We start from the raw sequence: 26,288 nt of genomic DNA on the forward strand, positions 1-26,288 counted from the left end.
AATCAGATAAGTCTGAGCAAGACACAATGAGTTGATTAAAACTAGTACTCCACTTCTTATATATAGTGATTTATCCTTAGAATGGAATGACATTATGCTTTTTAATAAATTAAACCTCAATTAAAACACTTATTACTCACATTTCTGTTGCTTTATTCAAACAATAGCCCTAATTAGTGTGAGTAAATTGTACTTTGTTGTAAAAAGGGTCAAAATAATGCCAACAGCAGGTTCCTAATTTAGCATCGAATGAAAACCATGAAACTTTAATCAATCGCTTTATATTTATGTAAAGGTTTTAAAAACAAACCTTTCTCCAGCTGAATCAAGCGCAAGAGCGGCGCAGCCTAATGACATCACACGCCACGCCAAAATAAAAGTCTTTTGTTTTTAGCTTGCAGTCATGACTTGTTCAAACATTTTTCTCTCTCTCTCTCTCTCTCTCTCTCTCTCTCTCTCTCACACACACACACAATCACACAGATGTTCAGTATTTGAAGTTGATCAAAACCTTTAATCTAAACATTTTAAAACAACTTTTAAAAAAGTGCCTTTGAGACATCAAAATGAAAAAAAAAATAAAGTTGTATTATTTAGACATTAGACTGTAGGAAATGAATGTTGGTCAAGCTCCTGCACTTTTTACAATTAATCTACTAACAAAAACAGCAAACAAACATCAAATTGTGTCAACACTGTCAAGGACAAATTCAAAGTATATCTTCATTTCAGTGTGATAAATAAATGTGTATTTTCAGAAAGGTAATGTGTCCCTTTACAAACCCAACTTTATAGATTATAAAAAAAAATATTTGTAATAATGAAATATTGGACAAAACATTGATTTCCAGATAAAATATGCAATCGTTGCACATTATTTTTTAAATAAAAATCCAAGATTTAAAATATTTAGTCAAACTTTCAAACATTATTAACTGGCCCTTATTGGTTAATTAAGACATCATACAAGATGTTTTGCTGAGGTTATAAATTATTTGTTCATTTTTATAAAATTTGAACATATGTTGTCGTGTGACATTCAGCAACCATGAGACGGCGTTCTTACTACTTGTTTTAATATTTTTTTGTGGCAGTTTATCAATACTGCCTAAGGATACAGCAGTAATTCTATTAATATTAAACATTGTTCATTTATTTTTCCTTTTTAATTTAACAACTGCATGTGTAAACTTTGAAGTATAAAAATGCCACACAAATGAATATAATCAAACTTTTTATTATATATTTCACAACATTTAATACATACAGTGCACATCTAATATTATAAGCAAACAGTATAAAACAAAGTATAGATTAGTAGAAGTATAGACACACACACACACACACATATATATATATATATATATATATATATAGAGAGAGAGAGAGAGAGAGAGAGAGAAAGAGAAAGAGAGAGAGAGAGATCAGAGCTTGACACCACAAGACTACACAGGGAATGACTTATTGAAGCTTCAGGCATTTAATGTAATTCAATTACATATAAAATCAACAGTGAGTAATTATGTAGCCAACTTTATTTTAATTCTTTAATAATCTATCATATACTAAAATTACATACAATTAAATGAATTTAGAGAGACAGGGAAAGCAGGTTTAAGTTAACAGAAGTCAGAGTTAGTCCCCGAATACTTAAATTATGAGAAGAGAAAGAAGAAGAGGTCCTGTAGTTGTGGCATTACTCGCTGTAAAATGGAATGTTACACTTAGTGTCATTTCAATAACAGCTGTACAAAATAATAAAGTAATTTTTTTATAAGCATGATCTAATTTCCACACTATGGACATACTGTGTTCTGAATAACATAACTGCATTTAATATAATAGTAAATAGAGTAGTATTCTCCTTACCTCATCTAATTCTTCTTTCCACAGATCAGGAATTACAGCAACAATGTGATCTGAGGTGACTTTACCAACCATAAACATTCTGAAAGACAAGTTACATGAGTAATTTGAAAACAACAGTGAGTGGCTAAATAATAGAGTTTATGCAACTTACACATAATTAAAATACAGAAATTATCAATACAAGATTACCTCAATGTAAAAATAGTAGATAGCAGATCTTTTTAATGATATTGATATTATTTAGTCATTTTAACATCAATTTATATACTTTAACTTGGTGATAGATGGGAATAGATCACCCAAACTTACAATTCTGTCATTTAGCCTCATCCTTTACTTGTTCCAAACATATTTAACTCTTTTTTCTGCTGAACAATAAAGAGGATATATTGAATAAAGCTGGAAAACTGTAACTATATCTGCCTTTCTCATCTTTATCCCATTTCTCTTGCCATAATCTATTAACACCTTCTTTAATTATTGTCTTGATTTCTGATTTGCTAAGAGGAAACTTGTATTTCTATGTGATTTGATTATCCTTGCAATCTGTCATTGACAACATTATTAGACTATTTTATTCACTAGTAAAATCAGACATTTGTCATTATCAGATTATATTCAACAATATAAAGGCTAGAGTAGTTATACTGACACTGTAAACATTTATTTTCATGCACAACTGTGTGTTCGCTATGAAAGAAAAAAACAAATCAAATGCTTGTTGTAATCATAACTCTAAAATGAGATATCATCATTTAAATGAAGTGCACACTTTCAGCTTCATTTTGACTGCTAAGTGCTTGTTCATACTTCGCGCGCGGCTCCCAAACGATCACTCTGTGCCACAAACTGAATATTATTTAAAACTGTATAACCTGTTACTTACAACATTTGCAAATTCTGTTCACTAAAGTAGGCGCGTGCGTGTCTATTATTAAGTTGAGCGCGCTCTCACGGTCAGCAGCTCACATCACGTGTGATTTCCCGGCTGCGAAAACATCATTATATGAAGACAAGAATGACATTTTCAGGTGAATTATACCTTATAATACAGTATGTGACTCTTTTAACATCATTTGGAGGTGTCCATGTCACTGAGCAATGTATGTGAAACAATGAAAAGACTTGTGCGGCCGCCTTTTTTTCTCTCCTTAACTTGAAAATATGAGTGACAGAATCGTAGAAATGCTGGATTAAGATCGTCAAGGGGGTCGAATCGAGATCGCAATCTTTTTAAGATTAATTGTGCATCTCTAATCCCTAATCATAACTCCTGTACAGCAGTCCCACAAATTTCTGACACTCGATGACACTGGAATACCCTGTCAGAAAAGTCAAGTGGCTGTCAATGAGCTTTTTACAGTGTCTGCTATAATGTTAATGCTGTTGTTGTGTGTTTACATTGATGAGTATGGCCACTGTGTTAAACAGTACTGTTACGATCTTATTGCCACATTAGATCATTATGATAACATATACCTTCAGTGATTTCCTGAAGATAAATACCAAAAAATAACAACTGAAATAAGTACAGCAGTCGCGATAGTTTGATCTCATATGAAGCAAGAAATCGCGAGGACATATGATGACGTGTGCAGGAACTGTAGTGCTGTCCCAATTCTTAGGGGTAAAATTTGAAGACCTTCAACTTAACCCTCAGTTGTAAGCGCCAAGGGGAAGAGGTAGGGGTACAAAAATAGAATTGAGATTAGGCCTTAATATTCAATCCACATAAATTTATTAAAAGTGTTAAGTTAACTTAATTTGTGTTGTGACAACATGAAAGAATTGTGTGGAACCCTGCACAAATATGGTTGTCGGTTCATAATAAGTTGAAGCACATTGTCAGATTTTGCTGTATTTGGCTTAAGCGTTCTTGGGTGGCTCGCAAATGTATAGATAACTCTAATACATAAAATAAGTAAGCTGACCAAAGTTCTTACGGGCAGAAGACTTTATTGAAGACAATTAATTGTGCAGTTCATCAGCAGTGATGTTAACTTGTCTGTCTTCAAGTAACTTAAACCAAAATACAGTCTGTGAGACACTAATTTATAACAAAGGATGAAACCCCCCTGGAGATTACCCAACTGCTTTGGTTGGGTTAAAATCTCCTGGGTTCCTCTAGGTCATTTGGTTCACATCTTATCAGAAGTAGATACTTGTTGCATATGAAACAAGCCAATACAATCTATCAACATATAGAGTTATTTTGCCTTCTTGCAGCCCGATAGCAACTCTGACAACCTGGTACTGGGCTGTGACCCCTGATCTACACTACAAAACAGCTGGCAAAATCTTCACCCCTCTTTAGTTAAGTTTAAATTTTCAGGTGTTCAAAGGGTTTCATTATCAGTAACTTGATATGCATTCAAGAGTTCACACTTGTTTGGCATGCTATCCTGAGAGAGACCTAAGCTCATAAGATCCTCGAGCCCTGGGCTCCCTCCCGTTAGCAGGACGAGAGGGGAGTGTGAGCTCAGGTAGATCTCGATGAACTCCCCAGGCTTCTTTCTATTCTAATGACAGATATAGGGTCGGCTAAAGGGAGATATAAGGTTTACTAAGAGCTCGACTATGGTGCCAATTTAATGTTCAGTTTACTTAGGTTGTGTGTTTTTGGACTGTGGGAGAAAACCAGGGGAAATCCACGCGAGCACAGGGAGAATGAGCAAACTCTGCACAAAAAGTCAACTGGTTAGCAGGGACTTTAACCTGAGACATTCTTACTGTGAGGCAACAGTGCTAACCACTGGCTAATCATTGGCTGCCGTGTTGCCCAATCTAGAAAGGAGGGGGAGTAAGGGTGGAAGAGGGATTCTGCAAGACAAGGATAACTGAGTTAAGCTACGGTCACACTGGGCTTTTCCTCCCTTAGACTTCCATTCATACGCACGCGAATGCGTCAGACTAGAAACAGGGTCATGCGTCAAGTTTCGCAGGTTGCTGAGGTGCAAAGTTCATGCTTGGTGAACTCTGACCTGCGAAATCGCATCACTTGACTGCGTGAGACCAATCGAGGATCAAAACATGACCTCTCTGGACAGAAATTTAAACCATGGAGCAATTGCTCACTTTTTTAATTACTAAAAATCTTGTTTGATCCCGCCCCTTTTAACAGCACTGTACGACAGAATGTCACAATCTCAACGTCTAGTGTGACCGCAGCTTTGTGTTCTGGTTATCTATAGTGAGTCAGGAATCATCTGATTGGTGAATCATGTTTTAGCTAATGCTGGACCAGCTGTGGATAATCATAAGCATGTGATCCTCTCGAAAGTAGTTTATAAATAAACTTCACTTGAATGAACAGCCAAACTACGTAAAAAAGCTGCCGTTTTGAATATACCCGTGTTTGTGTGGACAAGGCCTCAATGTTGAGGATTCTGCTCTCCATTGTGAATCTTCATGTGAGTGTTGAGGCTTCTTTTACTTTTAAAGCCCTTTCCACACTCACTGCATCTAAAACGATCCTCTCTTGAGTGAATCTTCATGTGTTTCTTAATGTAGTCTTTGCGTGTGAGACTCTTTCCACACTGATCACATGTGAACACTATGGTTCCAGTGTGACCATTCATGTGGTTCTTGAGGCTAGTTTTGGTTGTGAAGCTCTTTCCACACTGAGCACATGTAAACGGTTTCTCTCCGGTGTGAGTTCTAATGTGGTGTTTGAGTGAGCTTATATGTGGAAAACTTTTACCACACTCTGTGCATGTGTAAGGTTTCTCTCCAGTGTGAATCCTCATGTGGATGTCAAGGTCTTGTTTTTGACCAAAACTCTTTCCACACTGTTCGCAGGTGTGAGGTTTCTCCCTAGCGTGAACTCTCATGTGAGCAATCAGGGTCAGCTTTAGACTGAAACTCTTTCTACAAAGTATACAGCTAAAAGGCCTCTCTCCAGTGTGAGTTCTCATGTGTGCTGCAAGGCTTCTTGCATTATAGTAGCTTTTTCCACACTGTTGGCATGTGCACGGCCTCTTTCCAGTGTGAATTCTCATGTGAGTATTAAAGCTTTGTTTTTGACCAAAACTCTTTCCACACTGTTCGCAGGTGTAAGGTTTCTCCCCTGTGTGAACTCTCATGTGAACATCAAGGTTTGGCTTATGACAGAAACTCTTTCCACACTGCTTACAGCTGAAAGGCTTCTCCCCAGTGTGAATTCTCATGTGTGCTGCAAAGTTTCCAACATGATAAAAGCTTTTTCCACACTCTTGGCATGTGAACTTCCTCTCTCCAGTGTGAATTCTCATGTGGGCTTTAAAGCCTTGTATTTGACCAAAACTCTTTCCACACTGTTCGCAGGTGAAAGGTTGCTCCCTAGTGTGAACTCTCATGTGAACATCAAGGTTTGACTTCTGACTGAAACTCTTTCTACACTGTTTACAGCTGAAATTACACCCAGATTTGGATTTCCAAGGTCTTCCGTGTGATGAAGTCTTTTTAGTCAGTGTGGGTTTTTCATCAGTCATTATTTCTTGGGGTTTCATAAACTGCTGTTTCTCATCTGTTTCATTCTGTCCATGAGTCTCTTCTTTCAGCACCATCAGATCTAAAAAAATAAATAAAAAAAAAAAGTTAACTTTAGTATAAAGGCTCAAAGCGATAAGCAAGAAATGGATGTTTCACCCACAAATGAAAATGACCTTACCATTTACTCTCCATCATGGTAGTTTTAAACATTTCCTTTATTGTGGAACACAGTAAGCCAGTAGCGTTTTTTTTTTCTTTTTTTAATATCTTCTTTTGTGTTCAACAGGATTAAGAAACACATAAAGGTTTAAAACCACACGAGAGAGAGTAAATGGTGAGGCTATTTTCATTTCTGCATCAACTATTCCTTTAAAAGGTTCCAACAATTACCCATTTTTTACAAGATGTAAAATAAGTCTTTGGTGTTCCCAGAATGTGTCTGAGGTTTCAGCTCAAAATCAGATCATACACCTTGTAGAATATTTAATTTAGGGGTCAGAGTAAAACCAAGCTCTTTTTGTGCCTGTGGCTTCAAATGGAAATACATGTTTAGAGTTACTGAAGTTTGTCCTGCGCGCTTGCGTTTTTTTTTAGTTACATCTTTGGTTTGGTGCGTTAATCTTATCGTTGCTATTATTCAAAAGAAGGTAATGATTCGCACTCAATTGCTTCGTACTGTTTTTATTTTTACTTTTTCTTACATTGTATGAGTGATAACGGTCAAACAGACGTTTCGGCACAAAGCCTTCCACAGTGTGTGACATGATTCTCTAACTCCACCCTTTTATCCCATAGTCAATCACAATGTGTAATTAGTTAGACTGTCACTCTCATTTCATTATCCATTAATCAAACAATAACTTATAATCTTCACAGCAATAACAAAACAAACAATCTTCCCATTTCCGACCTCACTCTACAGAGATAAAGTGTATCAACTATTATTATTAATCAGGTGTACATCAATACAATAAAATTCTAACAGTTGACATTAAAAGTTTTCTACATTTGACAATTACCCGAAGATTAAAAATCACAAGTCTTACCTTTACCTCTACCCATTTAACTAATTATACAGGAAACATTTACCCTCATATTCAAAAACAATTTGCGAAACATACGAAAAAACCTACATTCAAAAACCATTACTACATAAGAAAACAGCATATCAATTATCATCATATTTTTAAACAATTTACATGGATAATGAAATGAGAGTGACGGTCTAACTAATTACACATTGTGATTGACTATGGGATTAAAGGGTGGAGTTAGAGAATTATGCCACACACTGAGGAAGGCTTTGTGACGAAACATCTGTTTGTCCGTTATCACCTGTAAAATGTAAGAAAAAGTAAAAATAAAAACAGTACGAAGCAATTAAGTGTGAATCATTACCTTCTTTTGAATAATAGCAACGATAAGATTAACGCACCAAACCAAAGAAGTAACTAAAAAAAAACGCAAGCGCGCAGGACAAACTTCAGTAACTCTACACACGTGATTCATCAAACACCTGCTGCCAGCGTTCAACAAGATGTCTTTCGAAGAGATCAGCAAAATGACAGAAGAAAAAGCTGCTACATTCACATTCAGTACGGGTGATGCGGAAAAGATTTTACTCCCTGGCCAAGTACTTAAGTCCACGATCTCGACTAAAGAAACGCTAGAACTAATGGAACAAAGACTGTTGGCATTCCGACAAAAAGAAGTCAGAATGGAGCTACACGCCCAAACATTAAGTGAGTACTACAGAAATTGTCGAATACCACGAGGACTGTGAATCCAGAAAGAACCAACGATAGGACGAGATGATGTTGAATTCTGTAAAAAATGGTGTAAAAATTCTTAACCATTGTTCGATGAATCTAGTGCTCCTGATTATTGACTTTACAAAGAAAGAAACGAAGTTACTATCTGAAAAGTTTGAAAATCATAAGATTAAAATGAATCAAACTTTTGACAAGAAACAACTAAATGAATTTCAAAAACAAATGGAGGAGAAACTTGAGAATTTCAAAAAGGAATTACTCAACTTCAAGATTCACAAATTTAAGAGAGACACTATGGACTATAAAGATCAAAAAGTGTACACTTGGATGTCGGAAAGATCGAAGCCCTATCCACAACGACAGAGAATGAACCACACAAGTGCTTCTGAATCAGATGACTCCTATGCTTCATCATCTCATACAAGATTTCGACAAAAAAAAGTTTTTTTTGGACCAGCCCCGTCGTTCCAAGCGCAATATTGGTCAAGGAAAGCAACAAGAAGAGGAAGTCGGACAAAAGGAAATAGAGAAGAACCTAGGGAGGTAACTTCACCTGAACATAATGTTTTTAATTAACTGGACAATCTTGTATTCAATCTATCAGATAAGGAATTATCCACTGAACAAACTGAAGTGTTGAGTAAAGGTTTATCATTTGTGCCATATAATACATCAGACCCTTTTATGATCAAAGTTGAATTATTTAAATTCTTTAGAAATGTAAAATTGAGGAGTTTTTTTATTCAAATATAAATGGAACCCCATATACACAACAATTTAAACCTAATAGAACGTTCACTCCAGTAATTCATAATCATTCAGTTAACACCTTTTGTGGACTTGTTAAAAATGATGTAGAAAAAATGTGCAAGAATCAGAAAAAGCATCATATAAAAAACAAAAGTTAACTAGAAAACAAAAAGACGCTCTTTCCACATTAACCAATGATCCAACGTTGACTATTAAACGAGCAGATAAAGGTGGTGGAATTGTGATTATGAATACTAAAGTATACGTTGAGAAAGTAAAACTAATGCTCCAGAATAAGACTTTTAATAAGAGACTTGTTTTAAATCTGGCTAGCTCTTACAAAAAACAAATTGATGAGACTTTACAAATAGATTTAGATATGAAATGGATAAGTGAACAAGAATTTAAATATTTAAAAAGCATATTGTAGTTTAAAAAACTGTTTCAAAAAAAGGTAAACTCGTTTGTGAAAGTACTCTATAATACCATAAAAAAATACATATTAAAATGTTTTATGAAGTGCAAGGGCACAAATGTAAAGAAAATGTGTCTGTTTTCCCACTTCCGCTTTTTTTTCTAACCACCCCGGTGATGACAGACGCGCGCTGTTTACAGTGGGGCAGAGGAGCTAATAGCAGAAATGGTTGTTAGTTTTGCTGTAATTTATCATCATCGTGGTATATTATTGTGTTTATGGGAACTGCACAAACTCTAGCCTGTCAACAGATCAAGTCCACAAGTTTCCTGTCGCTATTTTGGTTCGTGAAATGGGATGAATTCGATAAGACTTATAGCTGACGCGAACGGCGAAAAACACTCCTGGATCAGTCGGAGATGCAGCTCGATGAAAATGAGAGCTGTACACAGTACAGTCTACTGTATAAGTTTTGTGAGATGGTTTGCAGTTCACTATCCAAGGGTCTGCAAATGTGGTTGGGTTTTCTGTATTATGTTATATTATAAATCATACGGTGAATTTTAAAATGTATAACTGAGAAAGCGGGTGGTGAGTGAGGTGTCGCGGACGCCGCCCTATGCACGGATATAACTGAGGAGGTGTCGCGGAGATAACTGAGGACGCGGGTGGTGAGGGTAGTGTCGCGGACGCCAGCCTCTCTATTCTGCCGCCCTATGCGCAGACATAACTGAGGACGCGGATGGTGAGGGTAGTGTCGCGGACGCCGCCATGGAGGTCTTCACAGGCTCGACGAGAATGCAGAACTTTGCACTACATTTGCTCTCCTTTCTAGATCCTTCCAGCGGGTTTACAAGGATGAGGCTGTCGGCATCTTTTTACACAGCATTCACAATTTAATACACATTAAAGACATGACAGTGTGGTACCCACATATATGTTGGCCAACTTACTGAAAAATAATTTTAGGTTTACTTTTAAATGGGTCAGATGATATATATATTTTTTTCAGTATACATACACTCACACAGATATTTATACATATATAAAGAATAAAAATGCTGTTATTAACACTTTCTATGATTTTGTGCTATATGAATAAAACTTGAACTTGAGTTGAATTAGAATCTGAACTTGAATTAGGGTTATAGTTTATTTAACCATAAATGCAGATCAGATCTGTTGATCAAATCTTTGTAAATATTTTATACAGTAACAACTGTACTTGTATTTTTTATGGATTGTTGCCTTAATGGGATCTGATACAGATAATTTTACAGTATACCCAATGAAAAAAAAGAGAAAAAGACACATATTTTAAAAACTTATTTTAATTGTTTTAATATTTGATGTTGTTTTTATTATAATAAAAAAGCTCTGAAAACCTTTTGTAAAATAAAAAAGATTTTCCAGTACCTTGTTTACATATTTCTGCATTATTCCAGATGTTCTGAGTTATTTGTGTTTTGTATTCACTTATCTACTATTAAAAATATTGTCAATGTGGCATAACTGTGTTAAATGCTCATTGGTTTCTGTTACTGGTAAGTATTAATACTTATATATGATTAATTCTAGCTTTGCTATTGCTAGAAAAGATTTCGTTATCATGCATCTCTCTGTAAGCCAACACTGGCCTCACTATGAACCTGCTCGGTTCTTCTCACAATAGAGTTAAATTACACTTCTCTGACTGCTGTTCTGTCTGCATGGTCTGTTCAAAGGCTTATAATTGTATGGCTGTGGTCTGTCGTTTGTGTGAGTCTCTCAGAATATCTTATCTCAGCATCCAAACGCGCACCGCGATCCGTTGTCTTCATAGTGTTATTTGCGCAAACTCCCTTATCCGACGTCACTTCAGGCCGGACGATTTTTCAGATGCGGAAGTAAATTTCCGTGACTAAAAACGACTCCAAACAACTTAATAATAAACTTTAACGTATATTTTAAAGAAAATCTAGTTCCTACTTTACTCTTACACACATTGTCTCACTGGGGTGTCTAACCTACAATATGCTCTTTAAAGAATGATTATCCGAGGATTCCCGTTTTATATACTCTTCCCAAAATCCATAAATCATTACAGGACCCTCCTATGCGACCTATAGTTTTAGGGAATGAATCATTAACAGAACCTATATCAAAATTTATTGATTCATTAATTCAACCAATAGTAAAAAAAAAAATTGCCATCATATTTAAAGGATACCACTGAATTTTTAAATAGATTGAATCAAATTTCTAAAATAGATACTACAGATTGGCTTGTAACACTTGATGTGACTTCTTTGTACACGAATATACCACATAAAGCAGGTTTGGACGCATTAAAATTCTATTGTATTAACAATGATGAAAGATTACCAACACAATATATACTAGACCTCACAAAAATTATTTTAACCTAGAATTATTTTCTATTTGAGAAAGACTTTTATCTGCAAGTGCAAGGTACTGCCATGGGCACCCTATTGGCACCAAATTATGCAAACTTATTTATGGGCAAATTCAAACACGACTACATTTACAATGATAATCCATTTCAATCAAACATCAAAGTTTGGATGCGATATATAGACGATTGTTTCATGATATGGTCGGGCACAGAACAAGAATTAGATTCATTCACCACATTTATAAATTCACAATAGAAAAAAGTATAGACTCGATACATTTTTTGGATGTAAAAGTGAGTAAAGTAAATGAGATACTACAAACAACAATATATCGAAAACCAACAGATAAAAACACAGTTTTATCTATGGTCAGTTACCATCTGGTCCATATAAAACAGAGCTTACCAGTGAGTCAGTTACATAGACTGAAACGTAACTGTAGTACTGCAGAAGAGTTTGATAAACAGAAAAACATATTATTTCAAAGATTTCGCTCGAGAGTATATCCACAAAAGTGGTTAAATGATGCGTTAGGTAAGGTAAATGAATTGCATCGACAAGATATTTTAAAAACAGTAACGCCGACTAAGAAATCAAAAGAGTTTTCAGTAAATTGCACCTTAACATACAACGAACACAGCAATTTTATTAAATCAACGATCCATAAACATTGGCATATATTATCCACTGACGATTCCTTAAATAATACATTTCAATACAATCCATTATTCACTTTAAAGAGATCAAAAAATTTATCAGATATGATTATTATTCTGATACAGCAAAAAAAAAAAAAATCTACTTACATACAAGGCTGTTTTCCATGCAGAAATTGTGCCACATGTCAGAACTTGATAAAGTGCAAAGAATTTTTTAATTCAATAACAGGTAAGAATAATAAAATAAAAATATGTATTACCTGTTCTACACGTAATATAATTTACATGTTAAAATGTCCCTGCCAAAAAATATACATAGGTAAGTCTTTACGACCGTTGAAGTTGCAAATTATCGAACATAAATCAAGTATACGACGACAAGACATAACCTCGGCAGTTACAAGACACTTTATGGAATGCAAACATGACGTTAAACAACTAGAGTGCTTAGGGATTGAAGAGGTGTTTGAGTCACGTAGAGGAGGTAATTTAAATAAAAGATTATTACAAAGAGAAGCGTTCTGGATTCATGAATTAAAGTCACTTGCACCAAAAGGAATGAATGAGGAGCTGGATCTGTCTGCGTTTCTTTAAAAACTCTGTTATTTAATCGATATTAGGAATTGTAAATCTTGACCTTTAAAGTTATTGACAAAAATAAAAAATGAAATTTTTTTTTGAACTTCGGAATAAAGTAGATAAAAATGGGAGAATAATTTTAATTGATAGGTTTCTTGTGAAATAATATTTTAGGAGGTAAGGGTATTTTTCTTGTGCTTGATCATGATATATTGAAGTGAAACAGAAGCTGTTGGTTAACACTGTGATAATTGATATTCAAACTGCATTATACTTTGAAAATGGTTATTGTCCCATGCCTCAGCAGCACAACACTGTTTTTAGGATCTAAAAATTTATTCTTTAAAAAAAAGTCTCAAGCAAAAAGATTCCAATGGCTCCGTCTACTGGTACATGAAGAATATGTTCAATATTCTGACGAACTTTACACTTAAATGTTTGCATATCATCAGCATGCTGTAATCCATTTCTTAAACAAAAAAAGTCATTTTTAGACTAGTTTGTTGGCCAGTTGTAGTCAGTGCACTGCTAAACGTTATTGTTCCACTATAATTTGTTTGTTTTGTCTCACGTCGTCCCACAACAACAACATATAGTTTAGAATACTGTACAATGTTTTATAATAATAATTAATTATTTTAGTATCCATTTCATTCAGCATATTTCAAATTAAGGGCATCCACATTTTCGGACATACTTTAAACCAGGGTTTCTGCAGGTTTCACCAAGTTAAATTTAAGACTTTTAAAAATGTTTTTAGACCATTATGAATGAAATTTTAGATTATGGAATTTTTCAAATGCCCCAGATGAAAAAGATTTTTATTTGTCCTGTCAAAAAATATTACAATTTTATACATTTAATGATAAAATAATAAATTAATAATAATGTTAAAATATTTTAGATATTTCTTAGCAAAAAATCAAGAAAAAAAAAACAAGAGAGCTCGACTAGGATCCACACACTTTTTTCCGAAATAAAGTTTCTTTAAAATAAAAAATAAATGAACAAAAGTTTTAAAAACTATAATAATCTAAATCTATGCACAACAATCTGTCCAGGTCGATGTCCTCAGCAGTAAATACATGGAGCACGTTTGAACAAATGAAGCACGAAAATAATGAACTATTATTTAACTATTAACTATTTATTGAACTATTAATTAACTATTCTGATAAATAGAGTTAAAATGATCTTTTTGAATGAAAAGTTTAAAGTTTTATTGAGATGGATTGTTGGTGATTGTATGGGTTTTGGCCAGATTGGGTAACAAAACATGAACAAAGGAAAATGAAGATTTAAGACCTACAACACAGTATTTCCGTAAATTTAAGACTTCTTAAGGCCTCAAATTTTAGGTTTTCATATCTGTCATATCTGTTAGAACTAGTAACAACTACTAAATACAAGTTTAAACCCATAAAGAAATTTATGAAAAAGGGGAATTGTGATCAACGTGACATATGCAAATGGAAAGTACTAAGCCAACACCATCACCGTAATAGCAGATATCTTCTATGAGAATACTGTAGGTCAAATATCGTCAGCTCAGTTAAACTTTTTTAATTTATTGTTTTTATTTACTTTATATAGCGCCAGTGCTCAAGGACGCTTTACAAACAGTAGGAGAACAAGAAAAGCAATAAACTTAAGAAGGTAGAGAAAATGGGAGACTAATAATACATAAAATAATGACAAAAGACATAAAAACAAGTGATGAAAGAAACTCATTCCTGTCTTTTCATTGAGTGCTTATGTGCATTTAGGAGAACTAGGCAGCACACTCAGGGCTTCAAGATGGATTTTGAGAATGAAAACCAACCTGTTTGTTCCTGCAGATCTTCCTTTTTGACTGTGAATGTTTCTTCAATCTTTACATCTTCACTCTCCTCTTTAATAAACGCCATCTTTATAACAGTGTGAAGATCAGTCACTTCAGCAGGAGTTTTTCTCTGTGTTTGGACACTTTATCCTGTTTAAAATTAACAAAACAATAAAAATGTCCTGTTTAAAATAAATAAAACAATGAACAAAAACAAAATAACTTCTCTTCAACACTTGCTTCAACAGTTTCTTTATATAAGAGTGATTAACAAAAAGAAATCAGTAAAGTCTGATCAAGAAACAATAGCCACAAAAGAGCCGATTAAGACTAGTACTCCATTTCTTATATATAGTGATGTATACTTCGAATAGAATGACATTATGCAATTTAATAAATTAAACCATCATTAAAACACTTATTACACACTTTACTGTACAGACGTAAAGTTGGTTTTATATTCGCACATTTGTTCATTTAGAAGTCTCTATATTGTTTACCATGTTACGTTGAATATTTGATCGGGAATAGCATGCAAGTGTGACTTGAAAACAACATTAATACTGTTTATTTGACTGTGAACAATGTTGTACTTTTGATAGTCATTGGCTGCTATTATGATTTCGCTATTTAGAGCTTGCAAAGAATACTTTAATGAAATTATATTATTAAGGAAAAAGTCTGAATGTGTGAATATAAAACCAATTTAACCTCTATCTTTACTGTTGCTTTATTCAAACTTTAACAAATTTTGTTAATTATTTTGTTTGTTTTATTTATTTTATTGTCTGCTTACAGCAACGTTGTAGCACTCTTTTGCACAAGACAAGAATTTACTCTTGTGGACAAATATAGTTTAACCTATCTAATTTAAACAATAGATCTTACTGTGAGTAAAATAGTACTTCGTTGTATAAAAAGGGTGAAAATAATATTGTCAACAGCAGGAACATCTAGCATGAAATAAAAAACCTGAAATTTTAATCAGTTGGTTTACATCTGTGTAAAAGCTTTAAAACAAACCTTTCTCCAGTTGAATCATAGTACGGAAGTGGCGCAGCCTAATGATGTCACACCACCTCGCCAAAATAAAAGTCTTTTTGAAGCTTTTTTCCCTCACTTACTCTTAGTCATGACTTATTGATACATTTCACCCTTGTTTTCCAATTTTTACTTTATCTGCTTTCTGTTTTGTATTTGTAAGACCATCACTATATATGTTAATTGAATAAATCCATTTACCCCCACTAGATCTTTGCCTTCAGGTAGGTTGGTAAGTGGTTGCATTTTCTTTAAACAATTGCATTTCTTCATCCGTAGCTTTAACCCACATTCACTGATGTTACCACCTCTTTGTATGTTTAAATGGGAAACATCAAATTCTCCAAAATTGACTGCCAGGTTCCAACTTATATAATAGGTTAAAGCTTATTTGGGCTACAGTCCATTTGTCAGGATAAAAACAATATTTATAACCAAATAAACAAACAAACAAAAAAGAAGCTTTTAAAAATGACTGAAGAACTTAATACAATGTTGAACAGTGCATCCACGCATGTTTAGATTTTACATTTTATAATGTTAGCATTCAGATATTATTTGAGTGTAAATTCAGAATGTGCAACTTACCTTTTCAGTCTTCAATGAAGAAGTGGGATGAAAAAATGGCCTCAGTGGGCTTTTCTTTGTAGGTTGTTGTTGGTAATAATCACAATGTAGGAATCTACAATAGTAGTTTGTCCTCCAAATTTGTTTTCTTTACTTGGCGAAATAAGCCAATGAAGATTCTCTTAGGAACTCAGAATATAAAGATATCACCCTGCTGAGCTACAGGATCTGGAATGTGATTGGATAAGTCTCAATTGGCCCCCTTTAATTCTGGTATAAAGACGCAAATGAGCAGTGAAGACTGAAGACACATACAGTGGGGGATGGGAAGTCCAGCAGCTTTACAAATCATAGTTTTACATTGAAATAATGATGTATTGGGAAAATTAGTTGACTTTAGCCATCACTATTTGTTTTGTTGTTGTTGTTTTAAAATACTATTGATTGAAGCGTTTTTATTTTGGCTGCTGCATTTTGTAGTTAATGTTGATACATTTATGTTGAGGTACTTTGATTTGAAACACATTTCAATTTATCTTTCCCAAGCCTGGTTAAAAGGTAATGCAAGAGTTGTGTGTTGTTTTTTTAGAAGCTTCTCAGAGTTTTGTGTGAGTTTAGAGTCCTTTATTTCTCTTAAAGCACATGCAGCTTATTACTGGCTTCTGTGAGACAGTCAACACACTCTTACCAGGTCAATTATTTCTTTCCAAAAGTCTCTATAGATTTTAATTATATCCACTATGGTGACCCCAGATTAATAAAGGGACTGAGCTGTAAAGAAAATGAATGAATATATATGAGTAATATCACACGAGGATCAGTGCGATGTGGCCTTCTATCAGTTTTTGTATTTCTGTTTGTTGTATCGGCCTGTTGTTATTGCAAAAAAAAAAAAAGAATAATTTTTTTTTTTTAACTGCGATGTGGCTGTATATCAGCACTGGTGGAAGGCGTGTGTTATAGTGTACACTAGGCACTTGAGAATGATTGTCCCTCTACCTGTTGTTTCAATCCCCTGACAACTTTGTTCATCTTCAGAGCTCCTGCATCTGTTATAGACAGCAAGTTTAACAATCAAAATGTAGCTTGTTTCTGTGCCAATTTTGTTTTCTTTCCTTCGTCTTTTAGTTGAACAGAACATGTGTGAGCAGCTTAGCTTTCTCGAAAGCCTCTTATTCACCTGATTGGTAACAAAGATGTTTTTCCCTCTTTTTATCATTTGTGTTTGTGCATACAAATATGCATAGACATTCACAAAAGCATATATAAGATACCCTGTGACAAAAGCTTTTGCTTTTAACACAGTAAAGCTATCACATACTGTCCATTTTTTAAAAATATGTCATGCATCGAAATATTTATAATCACAAAATAATTATATCACAAGTTAATTTATTGTACAGGCAGTTTATACAGGATAATTCAATGACAAGAGTTCATTTTCATAACTACACAATGCAGAACTTTTAATGTGATTAACCTGCTCCACCTACATCAACTACAGCATTTCTCAGATTTCTTTTTCACTATGGTGTAATAACAATGGTGAACATGACATTAAACAACAACTGCACTTACTCCTGTAACTTGTTTGCAACAATGACATTTAAATATCTGTGTCACATATTCATTTAAATAAATGGCTCATCATTGTGTGCGGTCATCTTTAGTAATAGCTGCCTGATCTTTAATTGAATAGGGTCGTTTTACATATAAGAAACCTGTTAACAGGTATAGCTGTTCATGCCAATACCAACTTGATAGCCTAAAGCATATTACATGAACAAGACCTGCCTTTCATCTCTTAGGACAGAGGTTCTCAAACTGTGATACATGTACCACTAGTGGTACGCAGGCTTCCTTCTAGTGGTACGCAGAGGAATGAAATATGTCATGTACATGCTACACACATTTCAAAATTTATCAAAAATTATGTATATAATATGCCATATATGACATATAGCCTATATTTCTGAGGTAATCTGCCACGTTTTTTTTTTAACTGTGCAGAGTTGTAGCTGCTTTACTAGGCCTACTACGCTACTGTATTTCAATACTGCTCATTTTGGTTGTACTTGGAGAGACCATTTTTTTCTGAGGTGGTACTTGATGAAAAACGTTTGAGAACCTCTGTCTTAGGACAAATAATCATAGGTGTCTATAACAACACATGCTAGATTGCCCAGATCATTACAATCAGTACATCTGAATGGTGCCTTTTAGTAAGCATAGTTCTTCACCAATACCAGTTTAATACTTTATATAATTACACACGTGAGGCATCACAGTGGTGCAGTGGGTAGCACGATCGCTTGACAGCAAGAAGGTCGCTGGTTTGAGCCTCAGCTGGGTCAGTTGGCATTTATGTGTGGAGTTTGCATGTTCTCCCTGTGTTTGTGTGAGATTTCCTCCAGGTGCTCTGGTTTCCCCAATGTCCATAGACGTGGTGTGTGTGTGTGAATGAGTGTGTATGTTTTCCAGTAATGGGTTGCAGCTGGAAGGGCATCCGCTGCATAAAGCATGTGCAGTATAAGTTGGCAGTTCATTCCACTATGGTGACCCCAGATTAATAAAGGGACTGAGCTTTAAAGAAATTGAATAAATATATATGAGTAATATCACACGAGGAGCAGTGCGATGTGGCCTTCTATCTGCTTTTGTATTTCTGTTTGTTGTAATGGCCTGTTGTTATTGCAATAAAAAAATAAATGAATAAATTTTTTTTAAAGTGCAATGTGGCTGTATATCAGCAGTGGTGGAAGGCATGTGTAATAGTGTACGCTAGGCACCCGAAAACGATTGTCTCTCTACCTGTTGTTTCAATCCCCTGACAACTTTGCTCATCTTCAGAGCTCCTTCATCTGTCATAGACAGCAAGAGTCCCGAAAAGAGTCCAGAAAAGAAACCAAAAACTATGTCAAAACATGTGACTTGTGTGTTTAAATTGTAATCAAGTTCCAAGAACATTTTGTGTGCAAGAAAATGTGGAAAAAAGCAGCCATGTCCAAAATAGGAACTGTTGAAGCATAGTTGCTGTTTTTGTCTCTGTATTCTCTTAATTTGCATTCAGCAGAAGAGGCTCAAACAGGTTTGGAACAAGTAGAGGATGAGTAAATAACAGCATTGTGATTTTTATGTGAACTATCCCTTTATTGCTTCTGTAAGTAAAGGTAAATTAAATATTACTACTGAAGATATTGCTAAACAATGGCAGGAAACGTGGAACACAGATAATAACAACAATTCATGTGGAAAAAAAGGAAACTATATAGGCCTTTGAAGTTGTAGAAATAGAAAAGAAGAGGTCATAATTATGAGGATGAGATTTGGACTCAGATATTAATAGGAAAGTAATGTGTTGTAGACATATACAAATCATTATAGAGTGGACTTAAAAAGTTAAGAAAATGTTTAGATTTAAGGTTTGTGTGTGAGAGAGCAGATATAGTGTAAAGTGAAAACCATGGGAGAAATGTACCAATAAGTCATGACTGCAATTGTAAGTGGCAAAAAAGCTAAACAAAAAAGACTTTTATTTTGGCGTGGCGTGTGACGTCATCAGGTGGCGCCGCTTCAGTGCTGTAATTCAACTGGAGAAAGGTTTGTTTGAAAACGTTTACACAAAAATAAACCGATTTAAAGTTAAAGTTCTGAAGTTTTAGGGTTTTATACGATGCTGTATTATGTTCCTGCAGTTGGAAATATTATTTTAACCCTTTATACAACTATTATAGTATTTTAGTAGTACTATTTATTCTCAGTAACTGAAGGCTGTTGTATGAATAAAGTAACAGAAAAGTGTGTAATAACTGTTTTAATGAAACGTTTCACCTGATTTCTTTTTGTTAATTACTCTCATATAAAAGAAACCATTGAATCAAGTGTTGAAGAGAAATTATTTTGTTTCTGTTTATTGATTTATTTATTAAAAACAGGATAAAGTGTCCAAACACAGAGAAAAACTGCTGAAGCGACTGATCTCCGCACTGTTATAAAGATGGCGTTTATTAAGAAGGAGAGTGAAGATGTGAAGATTGAAGAAACATTCACAGTCAAACATGAAGATCTGCAGAAACAAACAGGTTAGTTTTCATTCTCAAAAACCAACTCAGTCATTTGATCCTCATTCAGATATATTTTAATAATAAGAATACTAAATTAATCCATCTTGCAGCCCTGAGTGTGCTGCCTAATTCTCCTAAATGCACATAAGCACTCATTAAAAGACAGGAATGAGTTTATTTTGTTACTTTTTCTCGTGTCTTTTCTCATTCTTTTATGTATTATTAGTCTCCCATTTTCTCTACCTTCTTGAGGTTATTGCTTTTCTTGTTCTGCTGTTTTTGTAAAGCATCCTTGAGCACTGGCACTATATATATATATATATATATATATATATATATATATATATATGTAAAAACAATATTAAAAAAGTTTAACTGACGATATTTGACCTACAGTATTCTCATAGAAGATATCTGCTATTACAGTGATGGTGTTGGCTTAGTATTTTCCACTTGCATACGTCACGTCGATCACAATTCTTATTTATGGGTTTAAACTTGTTTCTAGTTCTCACAGATAGTATCTGAGTTATAATTTCATCATTATTATAATAACTAAATACCAGGACTATTGAGTTTAAACAGGGTTTCCGTGGGGTCTTAAATTCTAAAATCTAAATTTTAGGCCATAAAAAGTCTTTAAACTTTTTATTCAAAAAGGCCATTTTAACTCTATCATAATGGTTTAATTATTTTTCTTACAATAACATTTGTTTAAATGTGCTTCATGTATTCACTGCTCAGGACACTGACCTGGACAGATTGTTGAGAATAGATTTAGCTTATTATAGTTTTTAAAACTTTTAAAACATTTGTTCATTTTTTTATTTTAAAGAAAGTTTATTTTGGAAAACAGTGTGTGGATACAAGTAAAGCTTGCTTGTTTTACACAATATTTAAAATATTTTGCTAAGAAATGTCTAAATATTGTATTATTAAATGTTTTCAATTATTTATTTTTTTGATAGGGCAAACAAAAACATTTTCTACCTGGGCCATTTGAAAAAAATCTTTAGCCTTTAGCCCTTTATGAGTCTATAACGATCTTTAAAAATGTCTTTAAAAGTCTTACATTTTGCTTGGTGAAACCTGAAAGACCCTGGTTAAAAGTATGTCAAAAAATGTTAATTTCTCTTTGTTTGCCAAATTGTGTATTGTGGCAAAAATAGTAAAAGAGAGCAATTGCACTCTGGATAATTGTTTCTTTGGTGTTTTAGTCGCTGGTCAAATCAGTAAAATTGGTTTTGACCTATTAAGTTGTTTAAATAATATTTTATCACAAAAGGAGCACTGTATTTTGAAAATGGAGCTCATCAATACTATTATCAGTTCTTAAAACACACAGACATAAAGAATCAGCTTATGCCTCTCAACTATGGTGAGTTTTTTTTTTCCTACAGTGCATGCTGGGAACTATATATGAATCTTTTATGATTGTCTTAACATGCTCTGCAGCCAAACAAAAAAAAAAAAAAAACATCTCTAACCACTGTTGAGATAGATATGCTGATAATTGATGTCTGTGTCTCTAAAGTGATTCAGATGCTCAATGTGTTTTAATATTACACTACAGCTGAGGTCCATTCTCTTGAAAAACACTGAATTTGGTTTCTGATATGATAAACCATTAAATACACATAATTTGCACAGTAAAACATAATCTCTTATTGTTCTTTTCAAGAGTAAGAATCAATACAAGGTCAGTCAACCCGATCCTATTCACTCACTATACACCTGTCTTGCTTAAGCAAAGAAATTGAACATTAAATTTCATCAAAGAACCCAAGTAAATCAACCACTTTTCTCCACGATGATGACATCAGGAAAAAAAAAGATGTTGTTTTTTTTTTTTTTTGTAAAATGTAAATTACTAAAACAGATAATTCTCATATGGACTTCTGTTTCTGCTTATTAACAGCAGGTGTTCATCAGTGCTCAATCATCACTTAATTAATCATTTCATTGTCTCATTAACTTTAACTCTGCTGCTGAGTACATTTTACTCTATTTAAAGAGGGACCAAATATTCTCTGAACTAAGTAAATTTTACTCTGAGGATTTTGCTGTGAATTAATAAATCGGATGGAAATGTCATGATGCACATAACTTTTGAAATAAAAACATGCGCATAACTGAGTAGGGTAAACTTTTTATTTAATAAAAAAGATAAACCTACCTAAACTACTCAAGCACTTTTACTAAACAAATTCCAGTATGAACATTAAAAAAGGTTTGTTATATGAGATCATATGATAGGGCAGCTCGATTATGGGAAAAATTATAATCAAGATTATTTTGGTCATTATTGTAATCACGATTATTCAAAATGATTATCAATTGAAGTCAAAATTATTCACCCTCCTGTACAATTTATTTGTATAAAAATATTTCCCAAATGATGTTTAACAAATTCAGGAATTTTTCACAGTATTTCCAATAATATTTTTTCTTCTGGAGAAAGGCTTATTTGTTTTATTTCAGCTAGAATGAAAGCAGTTTTTAATATTTTGAAACCTATTTTAAGGTCAATATTATTAGCCCCCTTAAGCGATATATATGTTCGATTGTCTGCAGAAGAAACTACTGTTATACAATGACTTGCCTAAATACCCTAATTAAGCCTTTAAATGTCACTTTAAGCTGAATGCATGTATCTTGAAAAATATCTAATAAAATAAAATGTACTGTCATCATAGCAAAGATAAAAGAAATCCGTTATTAGAGATGAGTTATTAAATCTATTATGTTTAAAAATGGGTTGAAAATAAATCTTTCCATTAAACAGAAATTGGGGGGAAAGGGTCGCTAATAATTCAGGAGGACTAATAATTCTGACTTTAACTGTACACAGCAAATTCATTGGTGTTAAATTTCAAGTGTTGTGGTAATTCAGAGTAAAGTATTAAAGTTCTAGAGTTAGATAAAGGTAAAATAACCCTCTCGGCGTTAGAAGCTGATTTGCCTCCTTGTCATTCAGAGTAACATGTATCTACCTTTGTAGAAAACCCCTGTTTTCCCCTGTTTACACCCTCATTTACCTGGCCCTTAAATAAGTCAATTAGTTTAGTCCACTAGACAGAGGGAATGACCACAAATAAATGAATTTAGACACCTGCTGTTGAACACCTGCTGTTATCAAGCACAATCCCTGAAGGAAGAAGAAATTGAAGGAAGAAATAAAACTACAGACACAGCCTCACACCAAACCAACTGAATTAAAACAGAGGATTAAACAACTCCATTAAATAACATCATCAGCAGCTTCACTGATTACAGTTTGACTTCATTTCTGTAAGAATATTTTTTTATTAAAAATATTTCATTTGACCTCACCATCATGGAGATCAGAGGCTGCTTAGTTGAGGTCTTGAAGCTTTACTCTTCTATCTTAATGTTTTTCTGGCTGTTGTAGCTGGATTTCTAAAACTGATCAATTATAGCAAGGAATGTTGTGAGAAGCTCTACTGTTTGTGCTTAATTGTTATAGATTTAATATCTAGTGTTTTATAAGTTCATTCATAAAAAAAATGCAAACATATTTGTATTGAAGCTGTATGGGACAATACTACTGGCAGTCTACTGTTCTACATAGAGGTTCAACAAACAATTAAGATGCAATTAATATTTAGAGTGTTATGCACTAAACTCCAGCAACTCTTTAAAACACACGCATCAAGAATCAGGACATGAACCTCAACCGTGGTTGCTAAAAGGAAAAAAAGCTGCATAGTTCATGCCTCAATGCATGCTGAGTGCCAGCTTAGTTCAAAGCTCCCAGCATGCATTGCAGCATCAATAAATTATTCAGCTTTGTGTTCTTACAATCTTTCTTTTCCTTTCTTTTGTGTTGTTTTTTGGGAGGTGATATTTCAGTAGATTGTTTTTTTTTAAATAAAATTTTTGTTTTTCACCAGTATTGAGATTCGAAGACTAATTGTTGATGTCTGGGTGTTTTTGAGTTTTGCCATAGATCAAACATTCTCATTGTAAATGGTATTTATAAACCTGTCAAACTCAATTCCTGGAGGGCCCAAGCCCTGCACAGTTTAGTTCCTACCCTGCTCCAACACACTTACCAGTAGGTTTCAAACAAGCCTGAAGGACTCAAATAGTTTGATCAGGTGTGTTTAAGTAGGGTTGGAACTAAACTGTGAAGAGCTGCGGCCCTTTTGGAACTGAGTTTGACACCTGTGTGTTAAACAGTCATTAATTGTTTAAGCTTCTGTGGTTACATTAATATAAATTATTCATTTCTCAAATAAAAATATGATACTGAATTAGAGAACAAGCAGGAGAGGATAGCTTTGATATCACAGTTATGCTGCATGCATGTATAAGTACTGTAAATAACACTATTAGTTATAGCAGCAAAGTAAAATATATTTTAAAGCAAGCAGTTAAAGACCCCAACTAAAGCAGACTGTCCTTCATCATGGTGACCAAATGAACAACAGAAATTTCATTAAGAGCTTTTGTTCACATGACAGAAATAAAGTCAAATATCAGTAAGAAGTGAAGCTCCATGAGTTGTTTAATGTGATGAGTTGTTTTAAAGATGTTGAAAAATAAAAAGATTTTAGTCTGTAATTTGTTTTATTTTTATTCATTTATATTTTATTTAGAGTTTTTTTTTCCCAGTTGAATTCATCTTTAGTTTTGGCTGTAATTTGTGTTTTTCTTTCCTTCAGTGATTCTGCTTGTTAACAGTTGTTCATCAACAATTCTCAATCCTCCTTTAATTAGACACTTAATTGTCTCATTAACTTCATCACTGTCTGAGTGTTCAGCCCTCTGTAGTGAGGACACTAGTGACGATTTTGCTCTGGGATTTAAGGGGTTAAATGTGTTTGATGAAAAAAACAGACTGTGGAATGTATTTTTAACAGAAATATTCTGTAAACTGAATTTTTTAATGTAAAATGTTGAAAACAGCAGATTACTGGCAACCACTGCTGCCAGTATTTTGACATACATTTAACAGATATTTTACACAATAAGAGTTTGCTAATTAACACTCTCTGAGTATTAGAAATTTTAACACTTTCAAAAGTGTTATTTAACACTTATAGTGGTTCCCATATAAACACTGAGGGAGTGTTAATTTTAACTCTAAGGTAGTTAAATCTACTAAATCTAAAATTTGCAGTGTGAGTTCGATAAAAAATACAGACTGTGGAATTTGTTTTTAACAGAAATATTCTGTAAACTGAATTTATGAATGTAAAATGTTGAAAACAGCAGTTTACTGGCAACCACAGCTGCTGGTATTTTTCCGTTAAATCAAAAAAGAAAAGAAAAACAGCAAAACGGTTTTTGTGTCACCATTCTGGAAGATAATAGTGTCTATGTTCAAGTCCAAGATGAACTGAGAGTATTTGATGTTATGCTGGTCTTCTTTTGTTTAAAGGTAATTGTGTAGTTACTAATGCAGTCAAAATCTGTTTGCTAGTTGCAATCACACATGAACATATTATTGCATCTAAAGACTTTACATTTTTGTGCACTAAGCTGTGATTTTGTAAACTGAACATTGTATCAGTTCATGAAATATGGTTATTTTTTGTACATTTATACAGTTCTATAAAACTTCCATATTTTTCACAGAAAGATTCTGGCAACCACAGCTGCTGGTATTTTTTTCAGAAATTTAACAAATATTTTACACAATAAGAGTTCGCTAATTAACACTCTCTTGATGTTGATAATGTTAACACTTTCAAAAGTGTTATTTTTAAACCTGCAGTCGATGAGTGCGTGGTGTCCATTATTCCACACTTCATTTTACCAGCTGAATGAGTGCATCATCCGGGTAATTAAAGTGCTCTTATTGTGTTTAGAGTTTTCAATCTGAAAGCACTACTTACACTAGTTATACTACAAAATG

General features: G+C 33.7%; 2 protein-coding genes and 1 long non-coding RNA gene across 12 annotated transcripts in view; 2 read left to right on the forward strand and 1 right to left on the reverse strand.

Moving 5' to 3' along the window:
• The window catches only part of LOC141381964 (uncharacterized), a 1,176,553-nt gene that overhangs the window by 623,252 nt on the left and 527,013 nt on the right, over positions 1 to 26,288 (forward strand). The gene's annotated exons all lie outside the window — the stretch shown is intronic.
• Positions 1,467 to 16,512, reverse strand: zgc:173713. 4 transcript variants are annotated; one of them, XR_012401393.1, is made up of 6 exons: positions 16,362 to 16,512; positions 14,733 to 14,882; positions 5,219 to 6,418; positions 2,756 to 2,857; positions 1,870 to 1,948; positions 1,467 to 1,703 (listed from the first exon to the last, which is right to left on the reverse strand). XR_012401393.1 is itself a non-coding variant. In NM_001386864.1 (3 exons), exons 2-3 carry the CDS (start codon positions 14,815 to 14,817, stop codon positions 5,241 to 5,243), a joined length of 1,263 nt encoding a protein of 420 aa, NP_001373793.1. In that variant the 5' UTR covers positions 14,818 to 14,882; positions 16,362 to 16,484; the 3' UTR covers positions 3,806 to 5,240. The 4 variants fall into 4 exon arrangements, 2 of the variants coding, with proteins under 2 accessions (NP_001373793.1, XP_068075582.1); XR_012401394.1 differs by lacking the exon at positions 16,362 to 16,512 and adding an exon at positions 15,756 to 15,788 and having other exon boundaries at positions 1,550 to 1,703; NM_001386864.1 differs by lacking the exons at positions 1,467 to 1,703; positions 1,870 to 1,948; positions 2,756 to 2,857 and having other exon boundaries at positions 3,806 to 6,418; positions 16,362 to 16,484.
• LOC108183327 (GDSL lipase Rv0518-like) overlaps positions 19,846 to 26,288 on the forward strand; it is a 45,281-nt gene continuing 38,838 nt past the window's right edge. For all 7 annotated transcript variants that reach the window (XM_073948977.1, XM_073948971.1, XM_073948973.1 and 4 more), the window contains exons 1-2: positions 19,846 to 19,940; positions 20,276 to 20,422. Coding sequence is in view for 4 of the 7 variants with exons in the window: in XM_073948972.1 (XP_073805073.1) it covers positions 20,338 to 20,422 (85 nt within the window). In the remaining 3 variants the exon portion in view is untranslated. The remainder of the gene's footprint in view (positions 19,941 to 20,275; positions 20,423 to 26,288) is intronic.

This window comes from Danio rerio, chromosome 4 (assembly GCF_049306965.1).
Source record: "Danio rerio strain Tuebingen ecotype United States chromosome 4, GRCz12tu, whole genome shotgun sequence".
Taxonomy (NCBI): Eukaryota; Metazoa; Chordata; class Actinopteri; order Cypriniformes; family Danionidae; genus Danio; species Danio rerio.

Coding starts and splice junctions, on each gene's coding strand:
- zgc:173713 (NM_001386864.1), bottom strand. CDS start 14,817: ATGGCGTTTATTAAAGAGGAGAGTGAAGATGTAAAGATTGAAGAAACA. Junction 6,419..14,732: donor AGATCTGCAGGAACAAACAG/GTTGGTTTTCAT, acceptor TTATTTTTTTAG/ATCTGATGGTGCTGAAAGAA.